At 38.7% G+C, this 27,087-nt stretch overlaps 1 protein-coding gene across 3 annotated transcripts; it reads right to left on the bottom strand.

Annotated features, from left to right (window-relative positions):
- Positions 1-13,284: 13,284 nt before the first annotated feature.
- Positions 13,285-26,997, bottom strand: PUS7L (pseudouridine synthase 7 like). 3 transcript variants are annotated; one of them, XM_067314478.1, is made up of 9 exons: positions 26,963-26,997; positions 25,789-26,719; positions 24,918-25,077; positions 21,834-22,029; positions 19,952-20,050; positions 18,297-18,378; positions 16,506-16,783; positions 15,200-15,253; positions 13,285-14,546 (listed from the first exon to the last, which is right to left on the bottom strand). In XM_067314478.1, the coding sequence occupies exons 2-9, from the start codon at positions 26,684-26,686 to the stop codon at positions 14,223-14,225; spliced, it is 2,091 nt and encodes a 696-aa protein (XP_067170579.1). In that variant the 5' UTR covers positions 26,687-26,719; positions 26,963-26,997; the 3' UTR covers positions 13,285-14,222. The 3 variants fall into 3 exon arrangements, with proteins under 3 accessions (XP_067170579.1, XP_013802705.2, XP_013802706.2); XM_013947251.2 differs by lacking the exon at positions 26,963-26,997 and having other exon boundaries at positions 25,789-26,852; XM_013947252.2 differs by lacking the exons at positions 15,200-15,253; positions 26,963-26,997 and having other exon boundaries at positions 25,789-26,852.
- Between the last annotated feature and the right edge of the window lie 90 nt (positions 26,998-27,087).

Raw genomic sequence — 27,087 nt, 5'->3', positions numbered from 1 at the left:
AATTTTAGATTTGCTCTAGTTTAATCAGACATGTTTATTTTATTGAAATACATTCACATGTAAAAATAGTCAAGCTGTACAGTCCAGCACTGCTCATTGTCTGTATTGCTTTTCATAATGCAAACACGGAAAATTGTCTCAATTCATTATCAAATGAATTCAGGCTTACTGGTCCATCCATCATATAAGAAATACTTGGTTTTAACAAACTGATTTGTCAAGCGGTCAAGTCAAGTCTGTTCCTCATCTTCTGAGTCATGTATATGCAGATATACAGCTTACAGAATCATTTGCTTTTGAAATAGGGACTTGCTTTGTTGATCACCATTTTCTTTTCCTTCAGTGAGTTGCAGAATGTTTTCTGGCAGGTGTAACTGCATACGAACTAGGGCACCGACTAAAATAATCATTGCCTGTTAAGCTAGTATTTAATATTTTGTGCCTCTTTCCTTTCCTTTTTCTTTCTTTTCATGCGTGATTGATATTTTGACTCTAAGCTTTCCTCTACAAAGTGAGCACCTTATGCAAACCAGAAAGTCAAAAAGCTCTTTTTAATGCTAAATGAATTGGTTTTACACTGATCCTATATCCCACCTGGTCTTCAGTGTGAAGAAAACAAATTTTCTATTACCTCCAAAATATGAGAAGGAAACATAGGCACTAAAACACTAAATGCTAGGCTCTGAGAGGTATTTAGGAGAGCTACCAAAGGACATAGGAGTAATGCTTGGGAATCTGGATCTGCTAAGTCCCAGTCCAAAGCCTGCAGTTTGTCCTTTCTGTTTCTCACAGGAGAATAGGCTGTGTTATAACCTGGTGACAGCGCTACTGTGATTCAACCACTTGAAATGATTCCTTTCTGGATATTTTGGAAAATCCTTTTGAATGGAAGGTGCTATAGCTCCCAGAAATAAGATAGCAATGCTATTGCTGATTTAAATGAAAATCATTGTGCTGTCAGTGTGTATAGTTACCTGGTTTATTACTTGGAGTTTTGGCCTTCCCTTTTCATTTGTATGAATATCTTTGATCTCAGTTAATACCTCTATTTGGAGATTTAGACAGCTGTAGTGTAAATACAAGGGGTGGCATTGTTTTCAAAATGACAGGGGTTTCCTCACCTGCTATTTCATGTTATCTTTTAATTCAGTTAAATCACGTGTTCTTATTTTCCTGAATCAGCTTCTGCTTGACAAAGCCACAATTTGGATCAAAAGAGCAAGGGCAGAGTGTTTTCACCTATAGAATACTGCATTTAACTCCAATTGCTTCTGTCAGTCACTTTCATTCAATTATCTCTCATAATTAGAAGATCATTTAAACAGATACTGCAGGTGGCTACAAAATTAGTGACCAGTGGAAAAATGCAGAAATTTCAGACTATTAGTGTGGATTTGTGCCTAAAATGGCAGCAGACGAAAGTCATCACGGTATGACTGCATGTTTCTTTATCTGAGATAATGACTATATACATTCAGACAAATTAAATTGTGAACTAAGGCCCACATCACAGTAGTCAGCTCCATCACCTTTTGTAGAGAAATGTGATACTTATGCTGGTGTCAATGATAATTAGATTACGTTCTCAGTCTATCTCTGAATAACAGCTGGACCCTCGATGCTTGTTCAATCAAAATAAATTATGGCATTGGGGCTACTTCTGAAAAGGGCTGTAATGTTCAGGATCTATTTTACTTGTTTGGTAAAGCAAAGCGACTATCAAAGCCACTGTATAACAATCCTATACAGGAGAAACTGCATCAGAAATGTTAAGGTTCCGTAGTCAAATGCATAGAGTTAGAAAATGCTAGTAAATGCTACTGTGACAATGCATTAGGAAATAACTTTAATAATATCTCTGCATCCTGTGATTCCACACAAGCAGTTATTCAAAATGTTCTTTGATACCCAGCGTACAGTGCACAGCTCTAGGCTCCCTACAAGAGTTCAAATCCTGCTCTGAAGAGATTTATTGAGTTCCTCATTACAATATAGCACCATGCATACCTCACAAACAATAAGTAATTTTTTACAAAAACTTTATAAAGTTGGGGACTCGTTCATCCCCCAATGGGGAAGCAGAAATTAAATAAAAAATCCTCCAACAACTTCAGATGCCCAAGCTGATGCCCACAGTTGAATATTCACAATAAAGAAAGTCCAGGGATCATTACTTTCAATTTCAGTTCACCACTCAGCACTTCTGCAGATCAGATCCCATGGTCTCAAAAAAGCTTCCCTTAAAAGCAAGGAAACATTTGTATAAAGTCTGTGGGTAAATGTCTTGACAAATATTACACAGGAATTCTGTGCTAGAGGCAAGGACAGAATCTAGTTCCACAGCATTCAGCTGCTATAATTCCACATTTTACAATTCTATATTCAACTGCCCAAAACAAAAGATCATTTTTTCTTTCTCTAGAGACCCCTACATCATAAGTTGAGATCACAAGACAAAGCCTCTTTCACTACGCAGTTCTTAGTCTTCATCAGAACTCTATCCATCCTTCACAGTTTCCTGTGGGAAAAATAATTAATAAAGGACTGTATAATAACAGAGACACAGAAGAAGATTCAATTAGGTTTGCACAGGGAATCTCAGTTTCAATGTTTTTTTTTCTTGCAACCATAATGTTCTTCTAATGCAGTTTCTAGACATGCAATTTCCTAGGCTTTTAAGAAAAACATACAGAAAACCCCCAAATCCTCTAATGTGGAACTGCAAATTATGCAATAAAATAATGCAGATTATACATGTAATCTCCCTGCATACATAGCAAGGGTTAAGAGCAGGCTCAAGGCTGGGAAAGCCTTGCATGGTCTGCCCACATTAGTGACTGTGGTCTCTGCTGTAGCTAGGCTCAGAACATTAATACTGTTTAGAAAAAGCCAGCCTCAAGGTATCTGCGAGGGGATGAATCTGTAAGTGTGCTTGGCTCAGTGTATTCCTGATCCATACGAACCAGACAGAGAAGAGCTTGACTCCACTCTAAAACACCTAGAATATCCAAACCTTCGCCTTTGGGAATTTTCTGGATCTGGCTTCATGTAAGGCTTCCAGACAGGCCTGATTTGCTTGGACAGTTCTGAAACATAAGAAACACCTCAGTTTTTAATGGAAATTCACTATTTTGCCTTGAATTTCTCTATATTCCTCCCAGTTCATTGCCCCGGGAACTTACCCACTATCCTTTAAATTATACCACATCTAGGGCCCCTTAAAATAGACTTTTACAGATTTCCTGACTATCTCATTACTAAATAGTACCATGATAATTTAGTAAATTCTTTATAAATAACTATATTATGCGTGTTAATTGGTATAGAGGAAACATCAACAGAATGGAGCTGTGTTTTGTGCAAGTTATGAACCCCATGAAGCAGCATATTCATTCCAGAGTCTATTAATACATATGTGTTTTTATTTTTCCCCCTATATAAATCTGTTTTTAAATAGGTAATTAAGTCATAGAGATGGAAAAACTGCAGTAAACTGTGCACACATTCTGACTCCTATTAGCCACTGTCATGCAAATTGTTCTCCTGCAGTATAGGAATAATCTGTATGCAGTTAAGATAAGCAGATCCACATGAACGTGGGGATCCAGTGCAGAGATCTCGCCATGGAAGAGTCAACAGAGAGCCCCAGAAGAGCCTGTCTGCCTCAGACGTCCTGGGGAACCAGAAACTGGGCCAAGAGCTTCTCTGAAGCATGCCTGTGCGTGTGTGTCTGTATGTGCAGTCTCTACTGGAGCTGGATTCATATCAATTTTATCAATCTGATGTTTTAGAAATGAGGAATGCATATCAAAGTATTTTATAGCAAGCACATGTCAATGTACTTTTTACAGCACAGAATACAAGGGGTGGGACACTTCACTGATCTCACAGCTTCTTCTCCATACACACATCTCCAGAAAGCAGCAATTCTTTTGACTGGTCGCCCTGTTTCACTGCACTTTATGTGCATGTGGGTCTCTCTTGTAACCTTTGTGGTTAGAAACTGTGGCATGCAAAATCAGATGCCCTTCCCACACACATACTTGCAGTGAATTTGTCTGTCTGGCTCTGATTTTACTTCAGCATTCCTACACAGCCACATGGTGGTCTTTCATAAGGAACTTCGGCACAATGATGTGTTGTTTCATTCTTTACTCACTTGTTAAAAATATGACAGTCTGGAAATCTCCTGTTTAATGCCTAAAAGCAATTTAAATCCAAGAATCAAATTTCTTGTGATGTTTTTACCTCAGATAGGCAATTATGCTGATAATAAACTGAGTCATGAATTGTTGTTGCACCTGCATAATTTGTCTGTCTGAAAATAAGAATGCTAGAAGATTACTTGTGTATTACAGAGGAAAATATAAAAGGGGCTAGTAAATACCATTGTTTTGGAAGACAGCTGAAGTTGTGGCAGAGCAGAAATGTTAATCTGTTCTCTTCGGGTATCCTTTCTCAGCATCGTAGCATTAGAAGAGAGTTATGTTAAAAGTGAAGATTGCCTGTCACAAAAGAAAGAGCTCAGATATAATATTTTCACAATTCTTTCCTGATGGTAGCATAAGAGGCCACAGCATAAAACATAGTTATCCCACACAATAAGGGATTTACCTTCCACGTCTGCATTGCTTTCATGTATGGAGCAAAAGAGAGAAGCTTTCAAGGACGAAAAATTCTCACATTCACCTGGTTCTCATTTTTTAATTCATTAGAATATTTTATACTCTGTACGGAGTGCCTTTTTTTACCTCATTTCAGGAAACTTCATCTGTTTGCTCAGCTAAGCCTTGAAAGCACTAAAGACAAACCTGTCCTGTGAAGATGACAAATCGCTTCACAGCTCCTGAACAGAATCAGCACCAAAAAGGTCCTAAGAGAAGAAGCAGGTATGAGCTGTAGGCCAGCTGCTTTGCCAAAGCAAATATACCTGTCTTCTGCAAAGAGTATTTTTCTTATATTTGTTAAAGTCTTGGTTGTGTAAATTTGAGCAGAACAGTTTCTGGGAGCTGCTGGGTCTCCCCTTGCTCTCTCCGGTACCCTCAAATCCAACACTGGAAATATTCCCAATCCTGGAAAGCTCTCAAGGGTCAAAGGGTTGAACTCAGTAAGAAAATGAGTTAGTAACTTGCTGTACCCGTGTTCCTATTGTGAAACCCAGCCTCCGTCCCGCAGTTTTACTTGACGCAGCCTTTTCCACCCCAGTGAGATGGGAAAGGGCTGCCCACACAGTGAGATAAGCTGCCTGGTGGGCCAGGGGCCAGGGTGGGCTTGCATGTGGGGCGGCAGCCTCTTGGCCTGCAGTGCCTAACATTACAAGGTCACGTTTTTAGCTTAGTAGGGCAAGAGCAAGTTGCTGCCTCCTGTGATGAAGACACCTCCCAGCATGTAAGAGTGAGGAAGGGCTTTAAAGGGAAGGTGAAATGAAGAACTCAGCATTAAATAAAAGAGTAAAATACCACAAAAATACATGATATGGGGAGAAGAGAAGGGGGAAGATAGTGAAACAGTTTTTTCCTCAATTAACTGATTAGCAAGCAGTGAAAAGCAGCTAAAAAAGCAACAGTGGCATGCAACCAAGATATTTTTGGCTTCTTTTGAAAAGAAACAGCGAAAAATAAAATGAGCAGCATAAAATAAAACCATTTGAAGCTGGGAATACTGTAATTACACTGAGGCTGCTGCTGCACTGATCCAGACCAGAATCAGTTTTTTTCTCCATTAGGTTCCCTTGTATTTGAAACCGCCCCTTTAATCAGCTTGTTCCCTGAAAGCTCCCACTCCCCTGCGCTCTGTATTCCCTGGAGTATCTCAACTGGCTCCTGTCAGTCAAGCTGACCTGCCATAAAGCCAGAGGACATAGCTCTCCATTTCCATGACTAGCTCTGGAAACGCCAGATCCTGAAGTGATCGCCGCCAACCATTGCTGTCCCCCAGTAGCGTATTTACAGCCTTGCACACTCATCCACCCATCCGTGACACAAGTACAAAACACCCTCTCTGGTCTGCTTTGCCATAGGGGCAAAAGCATATTTAAATTACAAGGCAGCATCTGTTCAAGCCCCTAAGTATCCAGTTTCTACACCTCCCAGCATTTCCAGTGATAATCCCTGTTGCTTTTTTTTTTTTTAGTACTGTTGATTTCATTCGTCTGCTGCACCCCAGCTTTTAACAGAACTGATATTTCAGAAATTGTTTGCCTTCTTTCAAGAAAAAATTATAGTGGCTTAGTACCAGTCAGATGCTGAACTGACTGATGTACCTGTACAGAGAAATATTTAGTTAAATGGGGCTATGTCTATTTACACAAGTAAATCTAATTCTTTATCTCTTACTGACCCTTTAGGCTTTCTCTTCCCATATTCCTCCCTTCCTGAGACCATTCATTTACAAAAACTGCTTCATTCTTAGACTGCCTCTCTCTCCACCGCTCTTGCCTTTCCCAGCACTACTCCACCGAGTGTCAGTGTTACTAACAGGCTCCATTGACACAGCCTCCAGAAATCCCTGCCTCCAAAATCATTTCTGCTTCACACTTCCCTCAGGCCAAAGCATCCACTCCAAAAGTTACTATGACTGAGAATATAACCTTGTGCTCTCTTACTAACCCTGAAATGTGCTTATTCAACTTCTCTGTGAGAGGTTTTCTCAGTAAAATAAAGGTGGTGCATCTTCTAGAGAGATTTAAATTTGATGGGGAAGGGTTTTTTTTCCCCCTTAGGAAAAGCAAATAGGCCAGAGTTCATTTACAGTAATTTTATAACATATATCATATTCTATTCAGGGAGGATAAATAGACAATGGTCTGCTTTAGGCGTTGCTAAAATGCCTAAGAGTTTGTTTATGTGAAAACATGGTTTGTGAACCAGGAAACTCGTCTTTGCCTTGGACCTGGCAGCAGGAGAGAAGCGCTGCCTGCAGCAGTGTCCAGCCAAGAGGTGGGACTGAGGAGCGGTGTGCGGCTGTCAACTCTGCCCGGTACTTTGCCAGGGGTTTTTTTAGAGCAACACCGTTTAAAAATTTGGCAACTCCTTGGTTAACAACCATTATTTGCAAGGTGTAAAAGAAATTGGCTTCGCATAGGAAGCGCTGGGATTAATTGCATGGCCTGGGTGCAGCATGTATCGTTTATGTTTTTTGAGGGTGAAGATGTTTTGAGTCAGAGGTTCTGCCAGGGCGCCACAGGGGCCGGGGGCTCCCCGGGGCCTGCATTGGCAGGGGCTGACAGGGGGCCAGGACAGGCCAGTCCTGGCTGCCAGATCCCGTCCCCCCACCCCAAGGGAGCAGGGCCCGGGGAGCTGGGGTAGCCCCAGCCTGGGAGGCATCAGGCACCACCGTGGGGCCAGGGCTGGGTCCAGGGCCGGGGCTGGGGTCGGTGAGGGTAACTGGGGTCAGAAATTTCATTCTTAGTATGTGCAAAATCCCTGAGAAGTCTGAATTGCCTCACTAGCTCATTGCAGCTGCTGGGCACATAGGAATTGAACTAAGCATTTCCTCATTTTCTCATTGCAGATCTCTGATGCTCTGAAACAAGATTCTCATCAGCGACAATCTTTCACCTTTCTCACCGCTAGGACCCAAAATGCTCAGCATGGGCATGCAGATGTGCCGGTCCCTCGTTCCAAAATAACCTGGTGAGGACAACGCACAGGTTCATAGTCTTTCCAACCTGAATCAGAACTTGACCCTTTACCTCCCATATTCAGACTTCAAGAAAGTCTTTCTCTTGCTTTCGGTTGGAAAAAAATCATACTTTGTCACTACCTTCATTAATATTTGTACAGACTATAACTGTGGTTAACAGGCTGTGATGAAATATGGATTCAAATTTCTGCTTTGAACTGAGTGGAGTACAGAGTCAAACCCAGAGCTTTCAAGTCCTGTGAGTGCTTTAAGTAGCTAAAAAATATTCTAAGTTGCTGCACTCTCTTCAAAGTATTTCTTACGCCTTCAATGTGACTTCAAGTTACTGGTAACTATAATGTGCACTTTCTGCAGAGTTATTTCATTATATAGTAGATATCTAAGCTATTTAAGTATATAGCTGTATATTACATACTGTGTGAAAGGGATAAAGAAAGTTCTGGTCTATAAGCCAGACAGCTGTAGTGGGCACATCTGAGAGAGGATAGGAGGGGTTGGCACTTTGATAAGCGTGAGCTCCTTGGAAAGAGCTGCCATGGCTTCTGCCAAGTGCTGTTCTTGGAGGTGTGTGGAAAAGACAGCAGCCACACGCAATGCCTGAGGTAGCTGATACGGTGTGCTTGGGCTCCCAGAAGGCCCTTGACAGTCCTTCACTAAGTGCCTTTAAGCAGCCATTGAGTAAGCTCGAAGGCCTTGCAATGAGCTTCACTGTGTGCATTAAGGCTGGAGCACTGAGGTGGCTGAGATTGCGGATGCTGCTGAGTTACTCAAGGTAATAAAGATGAGGGCAGAGTGAAAAACTGCAGAAAATCCTCCTGAAACCAATGACAGGGAAGTACAATGGCAGATGAAATTCAAAGTGTAGACACCTGTAAAGTGTCTCGTACAGACAAAAATAATCCCAGCTTCACACAAAAAAATAATCTTTGACCTGACTGTCACCACTTATGGGTGAAATCTTGGGATTATGACAGCTAGTTCTGACTAAACATTGCTTCGATGCTTGGTGTCAAAAATGCCACTGCCAAAGGTGTCAAAAAGCAAATTATTAATATTAGGGGATGTATGGAAACAAAGCAGGCATTGTTATGGCAGTGTCGAAATCCACAATATAAATATGGAACTGTGTGCTGTTCTAGACCCCTCATCTCCAAAAGGGTATATTAAAAACTGGAAAAGGTTCACAGAAGGGCAGCAAGTATGAGAGGTATGGCCATAGGAGGAGAGGATGCACAGCTGCTCCACTGCAGTAAGCGACTGATTTGGGGGATGCAATAGAAGTGGACAAGCTGCCAGGTGGCCAGGAGAGGATGGATGTTCACTATTCCTTTTATTGAAATGCAAGAGCCAAGGGCCATCAAATAAAGTCAGAAGGCGGCAGTTTCAAAACAAAGAAAAGGTGATTCTGCACATGATAGGTAGCAGACATGGAACTTGGGGAGGAAGCTGAATGTATGCAAGGGAAGACTGGAAAAAAACATGGGAAAGAAATCCACTGAGAGTTACTACATAGCCAACCCACATGAGGCTCAGGAAATAGTTGAGGCTATAGTTGGAGGCTAAGAGAGTGTTAAGGCAGGAAGTACCATATATGCGTCCCTTGCATTACTCTTTCCTAGGTGTCCACTTGCAGGAACAGTTGCAGAAAGGATAAGGTGCAAGACTGAGCACTGATCCAAATCATAAATCCAAATCCAGTTTAATTCTATTTATGTCTATGTAAAATCAATACATACTGAATAAATGCTTGAATATAAATTCCTGTTGGGCTTTCACAAATGGATGGTTTGGCTGGTTATTCCAGCTCTTTTTGTGTGGAGTTCTCAAATTTGGCTTATGAGCTCAACACATATATTAATGATTTCAACAGAGTTGTGAAGGTAAAAAGACAAATAAGTGCTTTGGTCAGGGGGCTGGCTTTTCAATTGAAGAAATGTTCTGAAAGACAGATAGAAAACAATTTGTTAAAATCAGGCATCTCTAAAACTAATTAAAAGCCTTAGTACTCTAGGCAGATAGGAGCTTTAGCGTATAACTATTATAAGATGAAAACGCATTTAAACTGCTGCAGTATAAGATTCTGACTTCTTCTCAGCACAATGCAGTAACTTCAGATGCTGCAAACCTATGACTTCTCTGATTCTGCCTCCTTGCAAACATGACATCCACAGACAACATCTACATGAGCGAGTCACTCTGGGTGACAAGCAGACCAACCTACTGGAGCAGTGGCATTGAGGCCCCTGTACCTATACAATATGCAGTACAGTAGTTTTACTTTGGATTAAATACAGCACAGGCTCCACAATGAAATGTATCTGTGTGTAGGGTCTGATGCAGTCCAAATGACTAACCTCTGGTTTGGACCCTTGTACCTCCATTTGGATGTAGCGTGTGTTTGGCATGCACTCGGAGCTCACTTTCTGGTTTCGTTTCCTCTGACAGGAGTTGAGTTCATGCACATCAAACTGCCCTGTGATCCGAACCAATGTGTGGGAAGGGAGGATGACTGGGGACTTTGCCTCAAAATCATACTGCTACTGTAAACCAAACTCATATTGAAAATGCAGCCTTCAATTCCTATTCCAATTTCATGTGAGTGAAAGGAAAGTGTTAATAGTTTCTCAGCTTGGTTCCTTGAGATTTTATTATGAGCAGAAGTTCTGCAAGAGAAAGGAAAGGAGGTCTGTGCTCATCACCTGGATGTAAAAGGTCAAATCACCAGCTGACAGACCCTAAAAGGAGAGTTAATGGAGTTATATAATGAGTGAGCTGAGCCAATAACCACTCATCTTACCTGGCTTCTGAACTGGCTTTATGATGGGAACACAATTTTAATCCATCTCATTCTGAAAGATCTGAAAATTTGTACGTTCTCACTGAGGATAATACTAGTTGTCAAATTTGTAATGAATTAAAAGTAACAGGATTTCACAGATTAAGAACATTTGCATTTTTCCCATTCAAATGCCCAATTATCTATCATCTATGCTGAAAAATTCAACAGGCCATTGAACTTAAAACCTCTTGTGTTAGAAACAGAATCAGAGACCTGTCTTCACTAGTATTAGCAAAGTGCTTTAAGGCATATCAGAAAAGGGGAGTAGCAATAGAAGCATATAGGAAGATGAGAGATCACCAACATGTAAGTCTTCTTTCTTAAACTCAGATCAGTGCACAGTGATTATTTTCTTTTCTAAATGCATGGGCACAGCTGTTTTGCTTATACGGATTACGCTTCAGGGGCTGAGTATTGCACTCATACAACTGTCATTCAATTCAATAGTTTATATGCATAATTCTGCAAAATAGCTAGTAAGATTAAGAGAATGAATTAAAAAAAAAACCACCCAAATACCCACTGGAATAAGCAGGATGTTTACCATATGAACACTTTAATAGCTGACTTGATTTTTCCGAAGTAGAACATTTCTATTACAGGAATTTAACCCATGGAAGTACATAATCAGCTCTTTCACCTTATAGTTGCTGAAAGAATGATTTGCTTAAGAAGATTAGTCCTTTTATAGTGCTCAATAGAAGTACTGACAAATGAGCCTAAAATGATTATAGAGGAACTCTGTTAACACCATCTTCTGGTCCTTTTTTTTTAAACAGCATGCCTTTCAGTAAAAAATCTTTTAATCTGACCTTTTATGTTTTTTCAAATCATGTATCAACTTTTAGTATTTCATGTATTGAAATCTCATATGTGATGCTGATGCCGTTAGAAATGGTTTTCAGGACCATTTTGAGTCACATGGAAGAAGACCACAGTAGTCTGTGAAAATAAAGCTTCAGTGCTTCAGTGCTAATTTCTTCTGGTCAATGTAACTGCATGCAGCTTCCTGTCTGCACTATAGCACTTTACCATTTCAGTGGTGACAGGACAACTCTTCTTGAGCTGTGCTGTGCCAAAATGATTGGGGTTAAAAATAATTCTCCAGAAGAAGGGTATTTATAAGGGCAGGTGGAATACAGAAGAGGTGATACTGAAAAGCAAAGACAGGAACAAAGCAGTCTCAGATGGGGTAGTGGCAAGGAAATGGACTTTAAATCATTTTGGATACATACCTTATCCTGAGGTGTAAACACTGTAATAGATCACGCTCTGTAGCTATTGTTTGCATGACAGTCTATTTTCCCATATAAAAGCTAAGGGTCAAATTCTGAATTACTTATATGGACTTACAGAATAATCCTCTTATTTAAGGCAGTGAATTATCTGGACCCTTCAGTGGTACACAGTTTTATACCAGCACTGAAAGCATGGGAATTATATTTTTCCACAAGTTGCATAAATAAACTGTTTATCAGCCTTGGGAGATTTATCTTGCTCAATTGTTAGCAAGAACTGAAAGACTGAGGTCATAAACAAAACTCAATTTATATTATTAATTCTCTCTCAGTAAAATCGAGTAGACTTTTCCAGTTTACTTTCAAGTCATACTGCCATCTACAGATTGAATAAACCCTTGCAATACTCAGTTTAAGGCCATAGGCCGAAATTAGACTAGAGACCTCAGGAGGGAACCTCCTGCTCAAAGCAGGGTCATCCCTGAGGTCAAACCATGTTGCTCAGGGCCTTATTCAGCTAAGACTTGAAAACCTTCAAAGATGGAGACTGCACAACCTCCCTGGGCAACCTGTTCTAATGCCTGACTGTCCTCATGTGGAAAAAGTATTTCCTTACAGTCTGAATCGCTCGTTTCAATTTATGCCCATTGTCTCTTGTTGTCCTGCTATGCACCACTGAGAAGAGCCTGGCTCCATCTTTTTGATAACTTCCCCATAGGTACTAGCATTCCGCTAATGAATCTCCCTGAAGCTGCCTCTTTTCCAGGCTGAACAAGCTGAGTCCCTCAGCCTCTCCCCCAGAGCAAGTGCTCCAGCCCTCAAGCAGCTTGGTGGCCCTCTGCTCCAATGCTCCTTGCATTGATCCCTTGCTCCAGTTTATTGATGCCTTTCTTGCACCAGGGGACCAAAATCAGATGCAATAGCTAGACACTAACAGGTGCTGAGAAATAAGGGATAATTACATCCAGCGATCTTCTGGCTGTGCTCCTGCTAATACAGCCCAGGACGCTGTGGGCCTTCCTCCCTACCAGGGCCCACTGCTGGCCCACGCTCAGCTTGCTGCCCCCAGGGCCTCCAGGGCCTTTTCCACAGAGCTGCTCCCCAACCATCTGTCCCCAGGTGGTGCTGCTGCAGTGGGCCCTTCCCTCCCAGGGGCAACACTGTGCTTTTCTCGTTGAATTTCATAAGGTTCCTGTTGGCCCATTCCTCCAGCGTGTCTAGGTCCCTGTGGATGGCAGCCCTGCCCTTCCATGTATCAACTCTTTCCCCCCAGTTTGGTATCACTTGCAAACTCAACAAGAGTGCACCCCATTCCCTCCTTCAGGTCACTGACAACTTTAAACAGGACAAGGGCCCAGGGCAGATCCCCAGTGCTCTGCTTGTTACCACATACGGTATGACCCATTAACCACTCTCTGAGCCCAATCATCCAACCACTTTTTTACCCATCTGTTTATCTATTCACCCAGACCATAACATCCTAACCTGGATACAAGAATATTGTCAGAGGCAGTGTCAAAAGCCTTGCTAAAGTTGAGGTAAATGACATTCACTGCTCTCACGTCATCCACAAATCTGCTCATTTTATTATAGAAAGCAATTAGGCTAGTTTATCATCCATTTCTTCCCTGAAATACATAATTAGCAATTTATTTTTTCAATTTAAAAAATACATAAATGGTTCTTCCAGGGATGACTCCACCAAAAATTCTTCACCACCATAAGGCTTTACAGTAACAGGAACAGAGTCTGCACCCAGTAAATAGTAAAACAAATTTGTTTTTTATTTTAAAATGCTTTTGCAATCATGTTAATTGCATACCCACATCTGGTCTTGAGGAGCTGACTGGAATAGGCACTAACTAAAAGCCATGCACTAATTAATCCTGAAACTGTTAGCAGTAACTTAAGTTGTAGGCTTTATCAAGTACCCTATAGGATGTGCCCATAGTACAACTTGCGTCCAAGTGTCCATAGGATGACTTGTCACTGTTGACTCAGGATAATGAAAACACAATAGATCCAGTGAACTTCAGTACAGTGACATTTCATTTGGATACCTGTACATTGTAATCTTGTGACATAACTGTTGGTTTTTTGCTCTTGAACAGTATTAAGTACGAACCAGCTTTTAAGAAATGATAATAAAAGAAAGGATACGTTTGTTTGCTGCAAACATTTTTCCAGGCTTTAACCTGGTGAGTCAGATGGCTATGCAAATATGAAATTCATGTTTGCAACCCATGGTTAAGCTTTATTAAGCCAGCCTGACATTACATGTAGTTTTGCAAAGTTTACTCCAGTGCATCCAAGACACATTTAGTTTGAAACTTTTTTGAATTAGGATCTTGGGTCTTTTTTTTCCTATCAGTTTGAATCTCAGTCTTACTAATTTTCCCTACTTCTGGCTTGAAACTGTGATTCTCTCTCATTTTGTTGGCATTGTATATAAAACATCATCATCAGTATAATATTCCTGTAATGTTTCATTAATTGGAATCTTAAAAGTCACATTTCATTATTTCTCTCAGACAAACAGTTGCATAACACGAAGGATCAAGGTCAAATGATATATGAAGAGATACTTTTGATTCATTCAGGTGGTTGTCTTCAATTCTGAGTCCTTTTTCACTGCCTTCCAAAAAATATGACAGATTTTGAACATTTTTCAAAATGGGTCTGTAGCATCCAGGTATATTCAGCTGTAATGGAGACACTCTGAATTTGCACATTTGCAGCTCATCCTTAGAAAGCCTTTCATGGTACCATTGCCCAACTTTATTACTAGGATACTTGATACTGTGTCCCACCATTGGAAGAACCACCTTCAGAGAAGAAAAAAAAAAGAAACATGTTTGCAATAAAGCCCACCAGTGTCCCTTTAAATAAATGTGATCACAATTTTAAACGTGTTTAATTCTTGTGTTTTAGGGCCTGAAATAGCAGCTTCTCTTGCACACTATAAAACAAAGCAGTGCAAGGCAGGTATCTTGGATGTAATTTAAATGAAAAGCACAAAAAATAATCAATATACCAGGACTCCAGTAACAAATCAGAAATATACTAACATGAATTTGCTTGCTTGTTGGGAAAGAAACAGAGCAAAAAAACACTGAATTGCCTTTGTAAGACTTCACAACACACTCTAAACTTTCAAAAATTAGAATATCAACTATTCCTGAATGTTTTTTCCAGAAGTAGACTGAAAAAGTTTTATAGGAATCTAGATTCAGCTTTAAGACAAATATTGCCCACGTACTGAAAAATGACAGTGTACTTATTTCCAATACAAAGTAAATAATCTTTTGTTCTGTTTGTTATGAGAGTGGGGATTAGTTCACATGTGTGTTTACTTTAATGTGCATTCTGGCAAGAAATAAGACTGCACCAGTTAATTTAATCACATTATTTTTAAAACAAAATATTTTAATCAAATAAAGAGATCAATATCTCAGAATTTTTCATACAGACAACTTACTTGGTGTATAGAATATTTGTTAGCTGACTCTTCTGAAGCAGTGACTATGTGAACCTGACAGAGATTTAAGAAGGTGTTAAAAAAAGCCACTTTTATAAAACATATAAATTATATTTTGAATCATGTACTGTACTCCCCAAATGTCCTTTTAAATAAAGGATTCTAAGGTTATTTGACTGTTACAAAGACAAATAATCTATTTCAACTACCAAAAACAATGGAGATGCTTAATATGAAATAACCAATTTACTGGTAAATGGCCTTCCATTAAATATTTACTGATGTTAGCTACTGTTAATTAGCAAACTATCACTCCAGATTCATATTCTTGGCCATTTGAAGTTAACTGTGCCAATTCAATTTCATGCTACATCAGTGAAAGAAAAAACACTAATAAAAATGTCTTATGTTAAATAAGAATGTATCTATATTAAACTCAATAGTTTAGTACTAAATGTGATAGTTCTGCTTTTCATTGGATTTGATCTATTTGTTTTTTTACATTTATTTACTCAAAATTTTTTGTGAAGCAAAATCACACTGAAAACAGAAACCACTGTTTACAGGAACTGGAAGGTTATTCAGTAACCTTTTAAGTGCTCTTGCTTTCAGAAATATTTATGAGACATTCACTCAAAAGAATCTGGGATACATTCTGCCTATAAACACAGCTGTTTACTCTCCAGTAAAACAGTGCAAAATTCTACACTTTACCTGTGCAAAATTCTATACTTTACCTGATGAGCAGGAGAAAGATAACTGCTCACAAGGTAAAAAAAAAAAGCAGTGTTAACTCTCAGAGAAGAGATGGTTTCAGCCTGTGACCAGCACACTCTGCTGGCTGTTGTTCATTTCGCTTGCCTGTAGCTCCACGCACAGCATCCAGACTGTGCTATGGGAAAGAAGCAGCATTCCCCTGCCCTTTGCTATAGCGGACGCGGAACCTTCCCAGGAGGAATGCTGTATTTTTCAAACAGTTGCTAACAGTTTAGGTTCATCGTCAATCTGTTCTAATTGACTGAGTATGAGAGTCTGAATCTGTGCTAAACATTCTGCCATGTTCCTTCCCCTCCCATGAATAAAATGAACGGTCAGAACAGATAAGAGCTGTTAATATATATCTAGCATATATGCCTATTTGTGGTAAATCAACAAGAGCTACATCATTTTTTTCACCTTTGTCACAAATAGTAATTATTATAATGAATGAATCAAAATAAAAGTATTAGAATATCTGTCTGACCTACGCTAATGTATTAAAATGCATTAAGTTAACTTGTACAAGAACTATTTTGTAAAGACTCACTTTGTCATTCATGGAAAAGTTTTCATCGTTTTTCTCAGAGAGGACTAGATCACCCTCAACAACTTTTGAACTGTAAGTCTTCAGCCTATATGATGCTGCTTCATTCCAAATTTTACTGCAATATGCATGGACATAGAATATGCGCATGGAATGAGGAATGTTGAGCCACCCTTTGGTACAGCCTTCATGGTTTACACCATAGCGATTCAAAGCACGTAGCATCATCTTCTCTCTCACTTTAAACTCTGGCAGCATTGCAAGCGTGCCCTTTGCATCTTCTGATATAAACAAAAATAACCATATGAGCAATCACTAATTTTCCAAATGTTACCTGTCAGGAAAAAATACACTTAAGAAGATGAAATAATTAGGCAGGAAAAAATGGTATCAGTCTAATCTCTTTATGCTGACTTTTAGGTTATTAATCCCTTTCCTTCAGTGTGTTATGTCAGACAAATGTCATCTTATATGCCTATCAACATATTCCCATAAATTCTATTCTCTGTAATTCACACAGTATATATTAAACTAGCTGTCATTCAGTTATTTAGTCTAAGAAGTCTGCAGTTTCTTAGAAACACAGTGCATTACTCCTACTGCTTTTTTAGATCATGTAACTGAAAGTAAAAAACAAGTTATAAAAGAACTTGAAGCCTCTATTTGATATCATTTGAGAACAAGTGTTTTATAAGGGGTAAACAAATTTCTTTATTTTCCAGGTAGAAATTGCACTGGCCACTGGGAAGTCTGAGCCTCCACCTAAGTGAAAATATATTTAATCAGATTTGTACTGCAAATATATTATATAGAAGTTATATATTAAAAAGTTATGTTTTACATATTTTTCCTTCATAATTTTTCTCATTAAGAGTAGGTATCTGAAGCAGCCATTTGTGTAGCCTTTTATTTCTTGTTTTCAGGAAAAGGCAAGCAGCATTTCCAGAGTCCATAACAATTTCTTTTCATGCGTCATACAGCAATGTACAGCACAGAATGATTCATCTTATCTCTTCTGTGAAATGAAATGTATCTGTTTCCCTTGAAGCCATACATTGTAGCTGTTCTGTCAACGTACAGTGATAAGCAGGCTCACAGATGTAGGAGATTTGAAAGGAACAAATATATTCAAAGTCAAGAGCAATTCCAAGATTTTTAGCTTTGGAGGGAACACTAAGTTGAATGACAGCAACAATAAATATGACAAATAGCATTTTATTCAGAAGGCACACTTTTGTCCTTGGCATATTTCATTGGACTTACTTCAAGATAGAAAGAAGGTAGGTCACAAGAAAGCATAGAAGAAGATACAGAATTAAATAAAACATAAAAGCAAAGTCCAAAGGTGTAAAAACAGGAGCTAAGATTTTTATAGAAATCTCAGAAAATTAGATGCCCAAACATGATTGGGACTGAATATAAGCTGGGTGTCTCATTTCTGTATTCTTCTTTTTAATTACAGAAGAGAAGTTTATATTCCAAAAGCAAACAGACAGAATGAGGCTAAAATCACTTTGTGAAAATTATATTAATCTCTTTCATCATGAAGATGTAAAGCCTTTGATTCTGTACCATCTCGCACCTGAAATATGTTATTTTCCACTATTTTGCACACTTAAGGCTTGATCCTCATTTCACTTTTAAAAGTGTAACTCTACTGAGTTCAATGGAATAGCTGTAACTGGTACAAAGCAGTAGCTAAACAAAAAGAACTTCTCTGTGCAGCAATGCCATAGTCCCCCCCCACAATACCCACCCTGAATAAATATACAGGAAATTTAAAATTGGACATACCAGTTTGAAGAAAGTATCTTTTTGCCTTGTTTACAGGGTCATCAGTATCCTCAGGTGTGAAGAATAACTTCACAGCTTCCACCTTTAAGCATCAACAATTTATATTTTTTTCATTTGAACATAAGTTTTATAAAACAGAAAATCACACATCTCCTTTTGTGTTATCATATTCTGCAACCTCTCAAAATTTGATCAGTTCTTTAAAGACTAAACCAAACACTCCCTTTCACAGAAGATGGCATGGACAGCAAATCACTGTGGCTGTGTTTCTTCTCAAATTAAAGAAAGGTTTATAGTTACACAGACAGTACAAAAAGGCTTTCAGAGCCCTACAAAGAATCAGTCACTTTTCTTTAGAGTCTAGTTAGAACTCCTCCACTTTGCAATGCCATCATGCTACTCTGAGTAGAAATGTCCTGTCCCCTTCTTTCCCTCCAGCGTGTTTCATGCAGGATTTAGACTGATTGCTTTCCACAGTCTCCCACGCAGGGGCAACAATCTTTTTTTTTTTTTAATACTGATCTGTATTAGGTTAGATGATACTGCAACAGAAAAAACACTATATTAGCCTTCATTGCTTGCACCACCAGTGCAGCCACACAGTGCTCTAGCGTGTACACCAACCTATCTGTGACTCTTTCTGTTGATCAGTTTTATTAACTTTTTATTGATTAATTGCTTAGTATTGGACTGTGCACGAGAAGCACATATTTGTGCACTTTTAATATAAGTAATAGTTTCTACAAGTTTTAAATTAAAATGTAACTGAATTAAGACTAGAGATTTAAGTTATTACTCTGCAAGGACTGACACATGGTGTCAACCGCTAACATATCAGAATTCAAAATGTCAGATACATCAACAGTTACTTTTGTGCGTTGCCCTCCAACCTCGATTCTTCTTGTATTTGGAGGAATAGTTTTTCTGACTTTTCTCAGAATCAGAACAAGAAGAGAAAGGGGAGAATACTCCAGTATTCATTTGACTCTGTGGGGCCTGATTGTTTTAAACCTGTGCCAAATACTATACCATACACATTGCAAAGTATATGACTCTTATCTTAGGAATTACTACTAAACAAATAAATTCTTAGCTTACACTTTCTCAGAATTAAGATTTAGGGTAAGTGGCTAAGGAATAATGAAAAACAGCAATTTTCTCTATATAGCAGATAATTTATTGTGGTATTGAAAAAGCAAATCCTTTCATATGATCTTATGTAATATCTTGTGGCATTTTTAGGGAGAAATGTATATAGAACCCCAGCAGGATAAAAGGGTTACAAGTTAGGAGACATTCAAGACCATCAATAAAAACTGTACAAAGATTGCCTCATATTAGTGTTCAAGCTTTATACTGAATGGAGCCACTTTCCTGAGAAGTGACATGATGGCAATAACAATTGGACACCAATTATAGACAGAAAGATTGCTTCCTGAACTAAAATTGCATCTACTGTTGCAAAAACTATTTTTTGTTCTAGCATTAAGATTTTGATGCTTGGGTTGCTGTCAAAATTGGTCTGGTAATTACTTCCAGCATACATACGTGAAATTGTTCACTGGGATGGTCCACTCCAGAACTAGACTCAGATATTACAACAGTAATGTGAAATGAAGTTGCCAGTAACTACTTAAATTACAAGATGAAAATACCATTTTTTCATTCAGTAAAGCCAATCCTATTTGATCCGTCTGAACATTTTGTCCCTGTCCAAATCGTTGAGGTCCGTAGTAATTTACAAAACCTTTTGTCTATAATTAGAAAGAATAAATATGTTAAAAGCATCAAAGTACCAGTTATTAATAAGAAAACTAAGCACACAACATACATACAGCTACACTTACATTCAAGATGCATACAAAGTGTTTTTAATCAGAAATAGTACAAAAGAAAACCATAACTCATGATCATTACGATACGTTAGCACCTAATTTTCACTGATTTCAGTACATTATACTAAATTGTTCTTTGCTACCGTTAAGGATCTGGATGGTTTCTCCAGCCCAAAACAGCCAGGAAACATCTAAAAAGAGAATGAAGTTCTATTCTCTTTATTTTCAAGAAAAATGAGTAAATGAAACTAAATCATTCCTATGTAAATAATTATCTGTATTGTAAATACGACTACGGGTTAAGTCAAAGTAACCGAGCTTTTTCTATGTGCCAAATTCTGAAATTTTTACTCAAGCAAATGTAGCATAACACAGACAAAAAAACATAATAACTGCTGTTGGACACCTTTTCTTAAAAACACTCATTCTTTTTCATTTGAGATCATTTGCATGATTGTTACAATAGTGAAGACCAAGAGTAAACACTTCTTGATAATTAGGATTTTAAGTCTCCCAATAGGATTTTGGTCACATGTGGGCAGTAAAATCACAGCCACATGACCCAATGAGAACACCATTTTTTGGTAAATAATAAACATGCATGGAGCTGCCAAGCTCAAAAAACATAAGGAATTTGTTGTTGAAATGGTTAATCCGTTCAAATTATATAACCTTGCTCTGAACTTCCTTAGAATTCACATGCCATTTTGTTTTTGTGGAAGATGAAAAATTCTTATTTTGGATTAACATACATGCTGTATCTATCATTCGTCATCTGACCAGAGGTTAAATCTAATAAAGCAAGACACAAGATCAAAGGAATTGGTGTTCATTTTCCTAACAATAAAACAAAAAAAACAGTCAGAAATAGAAGAGAGAGAAAAACATCGAAACAGCAGTTAAATGTTTTTTTTCAATCATAAAATGAATTTTCAGCAATTTTCTATACTACATTTCATGTATTTATCTTTTGCATACTGGATATTCTTCATTCAAGTCTTTACTTCTGGATTAATCTTCTTAAAGTAACCTGTATTATGGTTATTACTTAGAAAGAAAGAGCAAGATAACTGCTGCTGTACAAAATACAAAGTTTTTCCTTTCCATGATTTTCTTCTACTTTTCCCCAAAATTTTAGAGTGCCTGATGATGGGTTTTTCTTCAGAGACTATGGATAACAGCAATCAAAATCCACTGAATTTCAGGGGAACTTTTTTCTCTGTTGCTGGCATTTCACAAGTATTTATGCTATGAAAATATACATTTTTTCACATGAAACAACCATGCATTTTCTTCATGTGACCAACAAAGGCAACCAGCTGACATATATAACTGTATTTTTTCACCCTATCATTTGCCAAGAAAAGTGAAACACACCACTTTGGTTGTCCTTAGGTCTGTGGAATGATAGCTCATATATCCATACTCATTTGCTACCAAAGTTCCCATCTGTCATGCTGTACAGTTCTGGGGTCTGAAGTCCATAACATAGAATAAATTCACTACAGACCCTCTTTGGAAGGAAACTTTGCTCTTGGTCCCTTGGATAATGCAGGAAAGCCATAAAATAGTAAAAAGCATCAAAAGCAAGTGAAATATTGCCATTATTGTGCCATTACAAGCATTTTCTTAAAAAGAACTTTTTTTTTATAGCACAGAATTACAATCCTATTCATTATTGACAACCACAAGGATTTTTTACCTCAACTTTTTCTATTGCTTCACATATTCTCTCTTTCAAATCTGCAGAAGAGTCGTGACTGTGATGTTTCAGATCTCTCACAACTATATCAAAGTGATTTCCTTTCAGATGACCAAGTCTGAGGTGCTGGCATGTTGAATGTATGTTGTGTATTCTTATTCCCTTTTTTGCCATTCTACTTCCGATTTCTTTCAGCCTGCATAAATAATTGGGAGAAATTATGTACTATCCTCTACTAAAACAATACAACTTCTAATAAATATCTTCATTTTTGCACTAGAATTATAAGCACTTAAAACTTTTCAAAAGAAAATTAAAATGGACCATTATGAGAAAATCAAATCAAATGCACTTACAGAGTTTTTCATTTTTTTCATAATATGAAATCCTATATTGTCTGGGACAGTATTCTTCCAACTCATGACCACGTGGCCAACTTTACAATTTCTTTAATACCATCCACTAGTCGGAAACAAGAAGGAACCTACGCTACATGACCCAACAGGTTTCCACATACTGTCAAAATATTAGTAGTAGTCCACACTGGTAGTCCACAGACAACAGTTTAAGACCTTTATACAGAGACAAAGATACGAAACTAAAGTAAATTATTACAAATGTACTTTTGACAGATTTGCTCATAAATATCCACTTCTATTGTACTACATTTTAGAAACATGAGATTAAGTAAAGAAGAGATCACTGAAATTGAGGGCAGAAAATACGTTCTAAACAACGTGTCCACAATACAAGACACACCTTTCCATTCCCTGTTTTTGCCACACTGTACACAGTTCAGTGGGTAAAAAAACATACATTAAGTTCTGCAGTAGTAACAAAAAATGGCTGGAATCAAAACCATAGCTTATTTCTTCCTGCCTCTACCAACTTTAACTTTCCAGTGGTTTTTAGTCTGGGCAACAAAAAAGTATACTTTGCAAATAAAGGAAGGTAGAATGTATGTTTTTAGGATTTGATACTAGCATAAATATATATCAATAGTAAAATCCCTTTGCAAATTGGGCTGAAAAGTGTATTGCTCAAGCAATAATTAGCAAAACTTTGCATCAATGCTTCCATGTTTAAACAAAATAGTTAAATGCTTCTGAGCCACTAGTATCTCAGGATAAAAATAAAGTTGCATTTCACAAAATTATTAAAATATTGCTTAGAATGCAGTATCTTACACAAAAAGTTTCCCTTGATTTGAATGACTATTACTTACACATAAGAACAAAGAGATTAAGTGGATACTTTAAAGGGCAAATATTTGAAGTCAGCTGTGTTTCCAATTACAAGCATGTGCAAGCATACCCAAGGAGAATCAATGCTCTGAGTTTGTTTTTATAAGGCTGTCCAAGAAAGAGTAATTGTGCTTTGTAGACTGCTAGAGCACAAACATTAATTTTTTAATGAAAAACAGATTTTCAGGACTGAACAATAAATTATTTGTTTTTCAATAAAAAATTAAAAAAATGTATTTGCTTGCCCTGACAACGTCCAACCAATTGTTTCATTCCAATACCTGCCAAGCTACAGGATATAAGCACAAATGAAGCAAACATTTAAAAAGTATTATTTCTGGACTATAACTGATATTTTAAGTACTAGTAGACTCTTATCTTTCCACAATTAATACACTAACTTGCTGGAAAAGAGATGATTTAGATACCAATCCTGCATACACTCATTTCCAGATATTGTTTACTACATGTCACCTTACAAAAGTCAATGAGATCTCAAGAATTTGTAGTCTGGCCCTTAAACAAGGATGTCCTTGATGCGACAAGAGGGAAAGGAGAACGCATTTCTGAATCCATGGGGCTCTCGGTTCCGAGCACAAGTCGCTACAGTTAACTACAGAGTTTCAGTGCTCTAATGATATATATGTGATATATATATGTCATATATATATATATTTATATATATATATAAAATATATATAGAGAGATATCATATTTATATAAAATCATAATTTCATACTTCTGTTATTGAAAATGGATTCTCTTTCCTTGAAGAGCACTTTTTAAGTTCATTAGTTATTCCCTTCTGAGGGATTACAAAAATTTTTGTCACCACAGCACACTACAAGTGCACCACATTGCAGCATTTGTTTCATGCTGCTGTGTTGGTCCTGCTCAGAGGAGGCAAGATAACAGAAGAGCAATTCTGTCCTCCATTTTACATCCACCTCATCTCTTAATGTTAGTCAACTAGGCTATGTAGGAAAAAGTCTGCCTGAGTTAAAATCATGGTTTCTTTTCTCTTGGGCTCCCTCCTAGTACTTGGCTGCTGGAATGCAGCAGAACTTTCTTCATATAAGTACTTGAGAATATGCTACGTACAGCTTAGAGGGATCAATAACCTGTCCTCTCTATCTGTAGCAGGTAGGAGAACTTGTTGTTTTGTGAAAAAATCCAAAACTGAAGAGAAACCACGAGTTGAAACCCTGGTGCATGTAGACCATGTATCTATTTTGCGATCTCTTTTGAAGTGAGAGGTAGCAGCATGTTTTTCAACATCTTTAAAGAATAGTGACTATACAAGTCACCTCTTGAGGTAACATGCAGCTCTTTTCTTTCAAACAGAACAGTCAAACAGTGAGTTCAAATAGTGGATGGTTCCTCCCAGTCAATTCCGACTCAGAAGGATTAAGATTTTGGGGTAAGCAGAAAGTGGATGCTGCTCGGACAGACATGTCAGTTACAGGCTCCTCAGCCTTCCCACCTCCCTATTAACTAACTCATTTTGATCAGCGTTATGAATGAGCAATACATTCTACCAAACTGTGTATCTCTGATACTGTACCCTTATCATTTAGTCCATCAGAAAGGAAAGAGAACCTCTCCAAAACATAACAGCAAGACTCTTCCTCAAATTCCCACGCTAAGGGACTTCAGTACTAAACCGTATATACTCCAAGCCCCAAAACTATCAAATGACAGAACAGCCATTGCTGCTGTGCTCTAGTATGGGAGGAGGGAAGACACTGTAATAAGAACATTCCAGTAGATCCTACTACACTGATATTTATTAACATGTAAAACATATGTCCTACACTGAATACTCCCAGATTTTTAGTACCTCTCTGGAGACACCTTCTTCACAACCATAGGTTGGTAAGTAATAGCCTTCTTATCTTTGATGCCAGTGTAACTGAAGTCTGAAGCAAGGATGCCAAGCTCAGAAGCCAAGAAGCCGATTGCTTCTAGTGTTTCCAGATTTTCTTTCTGAAGGGTGAAAGCTGAAACAATCATCTCAGAATTATTAGGAATCTACACTTCTAAATCATACAGGTGCTCTGTCCTGACTGAGGGGCAGGGTTTTTCCTTCAAATTGTAAGAGAATGGAAACTGCAAAGAAACTGTGTCATCCCACCCTGTTTCCTTCTCACCCCCCAAAAGTAAAGGAAATGGGACTTCTTCAGTACTGAAAAACAAAGAGACAATAAACAAAACTCTTACAGCAACCAAAAACCACAGCTGGCTTTAAAAACAGTACTTGATAAAATGCAACACAATCCTACAATTTAAGTAATGTGTCAACTTAATGCTAGAAACATTCTGTATATCAGAAATGAACCACTTTAAGAAATGAGATCATAAATCAGATTTGACCTTACCAACCTGTCCAACATCTAAATGCATCTTTTAAAATCCTCCAGTTACTTTCAAGGGAGAATGACCACACACAGAATAACACAGAGCAAGTGGTACAGCTAAAGGAACTGCAGCCATTCCCACTGAACAGTTTATGTAAATCACTGGAGTAACTCGATTCACCTACCTCATGTTTATTTTCCAGTGATGTAACTTCACTGAATTAACAAATGGTTTATTTTGGCATAAACAATCAGTGAATCAGGCCTGTGTATCATAGAAAAATGATTCCGAGGCTCAGACTTACAAAAGAACATCATAACACTTGACACTTTCATTAAAAACCTGATATTTACCTGTGTAAAGATCTTGGTTTTCCTGAAGACCACCAGTAGGCCTTTTTCTGGACCATCTTTTTTCTCTAAATCTTACTGTTATTGACATATTTGGCTGACTGTTGACATTTGTCACAGTGAAAGACTTTGTTTCTAAGAGTTTTCCAAATTTTCTGCTGATAAAGTGGTGAACTACTTTTCTGTGCTCTTTGTTTCCATCAGGCTCAAAAGAAAATGTAGAATTTTCCAGCTTTGCATCTAAAAATTTAAAGAAATCATTTGCTTCCTTTTCAGTCACTAACTGACAGAGTTCTCTGTAATCAGCGTTTTCTTTTACAATCATTTCACTGTCTTTTGTAACAGTGACTAAAAAGGGGAATTCCTGTCTAATGGTACTGTGTAAATCAGCTCGATTTTTCTTGTCCAGTATAGGTCCCAGGGAGAATTCACGAGTGCTGGCACCGGAATTACTTCCTGAGGTCCATGCAGCCTTCAGCTCATAAGCAAATTTTTTAAGCAGTTCACTCACGAGCTTGCCTAACAAGGAATCCAATACATTGGCTTCCTCGGGGCTACAGTTCAGGTCAGGTTCATTCTCACAGTGTTTTTTGTTAAGGGATGTAAAGCAGTCTCCTCCTGCCGGGGCTGGGTCGGTCTCGGGAGGGCTCGGTACAGCACCACGACTGTCACGGCTGGCACACCGAGCAGGAGGCTCTGCTCTCAGCTTTTTGGGCGGCTGCGGACACAGACTACTCTGCTCTAACGGCGCTTCGCGGATTTTCTGAAGAGATTCAGCCCGGCTATCCCTAAGCATGTGCTCGGGCACCTCGATTTCTGTCACTATGAAGTCGCTTGGTGAGTTTTTTATCGTGCCACAGAAGCCAAGGTGATCAGTCACGTAACTGAAAGAATGAAGCATGGCTGCTCTGCGCCCTGCCAAAAATCATTCGACCTGGAAGAAAAAAAGAAAAAAAAAAGAAAAAGAGAGAGACTATCGATTACTAAGGAAAACGCTGCTGAAGGGCACTCGGGGTGGGGCAGTAGGACCGCGCGCCCCGCTGCCGTTACGGGATGCGTTAACGGCCCCGCCGCCCCCCGCCCAGCCCGGCCCGGTCCGGCCCGGCCGCCACCACCCGCCCTGCCCACGGCGGGGGGTCCGCGGGGGCCGCCGCGGCGCCGCGCGTACAGTCCGTACCAACTTCACGAGGCAAAACAGAAAGGAGACCCCCCCCCCGGCTCGGCCAGTCGTGGGACGCTCCACAGGAGGCGGGCCGCGCGCCTGGCAGCCTATAGGAAAGCCGCGCTGGGGGAGGAGGAGGG

The sequence above is a fragment of the Apteryx mantelli genome, chromosome 1, assembly GCF_036417845.1.
Source record: "Apteryx mantelli isolate bAptMan1 chromosome 1, bAptMan1.hap1, whole genome shotgun sequence".
Taxonomy (NCBI): domain Eukaryota; kingdom Metazoa; phylum Chordata; class Aves; order Apterygiformes; family Apterygidae; genus Apteryx; species Apteryx mantelli.
This window is presented reverse-complemented; position numbering and strand designations above follow the sequence as displayed.

Coding starts and splice junctions, on each gene's coding strand:
- PUS7L (XM_067314478.1), bottom strand. CDS start 26,686: ATGCTTCATTCTTTCAGTTACGTGACTGATCACCTTGGCTTCTGTGGC. Junction 15,254..16,505: donor ACTTTTCCATGAATGACAAA/GTGAGTCTTTAC, acceptor AATCTCTGTCAG/GTTCACATAGTCACTGCTTC. Junction 14,547..15,199: donor ACAAATATTCTATACACCAA/GTAAGTTGTCTG, acceptor TCTTCTCTGAAG/GTGGTTCTTCCAATGGTGGG.